At 34.7% G+C, this 3370-nt stretch overlaps 1 protein-coding gene across 1 annotated transcript; it reads left to right on the forward strand.

The window, feature by feature from the left end:
• Positions 1 to 324: 324 nt before the first annotated feature.
• Positions 325 to 762, forward strand: LOC129959173 (uncharacterized). The gene has a single exon (XM_056071998.1). It carries the CDS (start codon positions 325 to 327, stop codon positions 760 to 762), a length of 438 nt encoding a protein of 145 aa, XP_055927973.1.
• The last annotated feature ends 2608 nt before the right edge of the window (positions 763 to 3370 follow it).

A 3370-nucleotide genomic window follows, 5' to 3' on the forward strand; every position in this document is an offset into this window, starting at 1 on the left:
TTTAAAATCTGGAGATCAAAGTGAATTGAGTCACTATTACGAATACCTGCTTACGAAATTTCAAGTATGTAAGTCTGCCAAATTGGTCTGCACGCATGCACACACAAGAACAATTCCCATGATAAGTGAAGATAATCATAGATTTCAACTCTCTTGTTTTAACCAATGTAGAAATAAATCTTAATTCTTTCTCTCAAATTCTATTCCTGAGTTACGTAATTGCATATTTGCTACATTGTTTCCACCTAATTAGGTAAATACAGCTTCGCAAAAATTAAATTAGGATTGCTACGCTCACTTTAATAGTAAAAAATAAATTCCCTTATGCTACCACTAAATGCTCACTGCTATTCCAACCCCTTTAACGCTCTTGACTTTCTACCTGGTATTTTTACTCACTTTCCTGCTCAATCATCTCATCCCATCACAGCTACATATATGTACACCCACGTACCATCGTCATCTCATCCCATCACAGCTACATATATGTACACCCACGTACCATCGTCATCTCATCCCATCACAGCTACATATATGTACACCCACGTACCATCGTCATCTCATCCCATCACAGCTACATATATGTACACCCACGTACCATCGTCATCTCATCCCATCACAGCTACATATATGTACACCCACGTACCATCGTCATCTCATCCCATCACAGCTACATATATGTACACCCACGTACCATCGTCATCTCATCCCATCACAGCTACATATATGTACACCACGTACAATTATTCTCATACTGAGTAGAAGTGTCCTTGCACTGACACTCAATAAAATTATCTAATTTCAGTAAATTAGCAGACTTAGCTACTTCATCAGCTTCTTGTGTACAGCCGACCACCCCGTCATAACTGAACGTATACTTCATCAGCTTACCTAATTAATACCTAAATGAATACTAACCTTACCTAAATTAATAAATAAAATATTCAACTAAAATCAAACAAAATAAAGAAGTATGAGTACATAGATTTTCTACCAGCTATATGCTTAAAACGTTATTATATATTATTACGAAATTTCCGGGCTTCGTTTGGATAGTGGAAGTTATATGGTGAGGAGAACACTCAGTCAGCAGGCGACAGTAGAAAATAAAACAACGACGTTTATTTACACGAAGACACACAGGACAGCACAAAGACGACAACTATATACAGCACACAATTATCTTCAGCCGAGACGTGCAGACAACAGCACACAACAGACTCTACTGCAGACAGTAACTCACAGCTTAATTCAACACTCACTTGACTCCGTCGCTGTTCTGCTAATCCCTGGAAGACCAGTTCTTCACCGTCGATTCCGACTACTCTCCTCTGTCGCTTCCGACTACTCTTCACCGTCAATCCCGACTACTCTTCTCTGTCGCTTCCGACTACGGCTACTCTGGCAGCTGCGACTGCCTCCTTTTATAGCTCTCAGGAGCCCTAGAAGCCTCTCAACCAATCAAGAACGTTCGAGGCGTATCTAGGTTCCTAATGAACAGATCGGGAAAATTCTCGATGTTTCTGGTATAATCTATTTTGGCGCCAAAGTCGCCAAGTTTGTCGCCAAGCTCATGGACCTCCGACTCGACACCGAACTCCGTCTAATATAGAGGACTGTAAAACAATCTTTCTGATGATGGAACCAACTATACTGGGAAGCAGAATTGCAGATTTGTAACAATATATATATATATTGTTACAAATCTGCAATTCTGCAATTCTATATATATATATATATAGAATTATAATATTATATATATATATAGAGAATTATAAATCTGCAATTCTATATATATATATATATATATATATATATATATATATATATATATATATAATATATATATAAAATTTTAAAAATCACAGTATAAAGCTTTACATAAAAACACCGTACCTTTTTGGCCTATACTCACCTAGCGAATAAACTATAATTCCTATTATTATAGTATTAAATGATATTATTTTCTGAGAGTTTTGCATTATAATATACCATTTTTGCGCTGCTTACGTTATTTATAGCGTATTTTTTACCGTTTGTTACAAAATTATTTTTAAATATTCGCAAGCTTTTCATGTAACTATTAAATAAAATCCGTCTTTGGAAAGTTAAACTAACATTTTTATATACATGATATCTAAAGAATAAAATTCGACACACAAGCGCAAAAATTGAATTTGGAATATTTTCTTGACCAAGCAAAAACATGAAATAACTTGAAGATAAGAAAAAAAAAGCAAGAAAATTTGTAATTTATTTGGATCTTTCAGAGCATAAAGAAATACGTTTTGCGCATGTGATATATAATATGTTAATATCACTAACAAAATTGTGCTATAAATAGATACATTTTCTGAATAGTTTATAAGAAGCAAAATTTTTCATTCTTTGAAAAATGTCAATGATAGAAGATACTTCGTGTAATATATGCTCGTATTAAAAGAAGGCATATTTTCTCCTTACTTAAATGTTTTTAAATTGCTTATTTTTTTTTCAACTTTTTTCTTTTTATGTCATGCTTAGAAAGAAATAAAGATAACATCTCTCTAATATATAAATTTTCAAAAACAACTTTACCGAATCTTTATTTCAAATGCCAGCTTGAAAAATATTTGAAAATAAAAACCGATTCCATGAAAATCTAATTTAAAGAAAAATCGATTCGCGTTCTATTTCTCTCTCCTGGTTACTACAGAAGATCTTTACGAGTTATTCTTACATCCTAAAAGAATTGATAATACAAAGTTGAAATACATTGTAATAAATCCGCATGTTCTTTTTCTTTGCTTTATTTTTTTGCTGCTAAGTCTTAGGCTCCTGACCTTTTGGATTTTTTATAAGTGTATTATAGAATATAGTTGGTGGGTGCTTTGTCAAATCAACTTTGAAATGTTTTATAAACGGAATTATAGTCACTTTATTAACTAGAGTAAAAACAGAATACATTTTATTATGGCTAGGATAGTCCTGTTGGTAGGGCGGTGGATTCACGACCCTTGGTTTGCGAGTTCGAACCCCTCCAGCCGAGGTCTCTTCGTGTGTGTGGTGGCTGGCGCACATATCAATCTTTCGTGGTCTGGAAGTCCACCATGTCGAGAGTAATACCATTGGGGGTACTAGATCAGGGGTGATCGTTCTCTGATTCAGGTTTAAATTACGATCAATGGTTGAGTGAATGAAATGCATGAATGAAGTCCGCCCTGTAAAAAAGGGTTGTGACGTGTGTGTTGCTAAGTCGTTCTCTTGGCCCTAGATGGCGTTACTGAAAAACAAGAGACGGCTTAATCCACAATGACTTCTTAAAGTCAGTGGGCTTGACAAGTGCCATTAGAAACAACATTTCATTCTGTATTAATTAATTGAAGTTGTA

This window comes from Argiope bruennichi, chromosome 2 (assembly GCF_947563725.1).
Source record: "Argiope bruennichi chromosome 2, qqArgBrue1.1, whole genome shotgun sequence".
In the NCBI taxonomy this organism is placed as follows: Eukaryota; Metazoa; Arthropoda; class Arachnida; order Araneae; family Araneidae; genus Argiope; species Argiope bruennichi.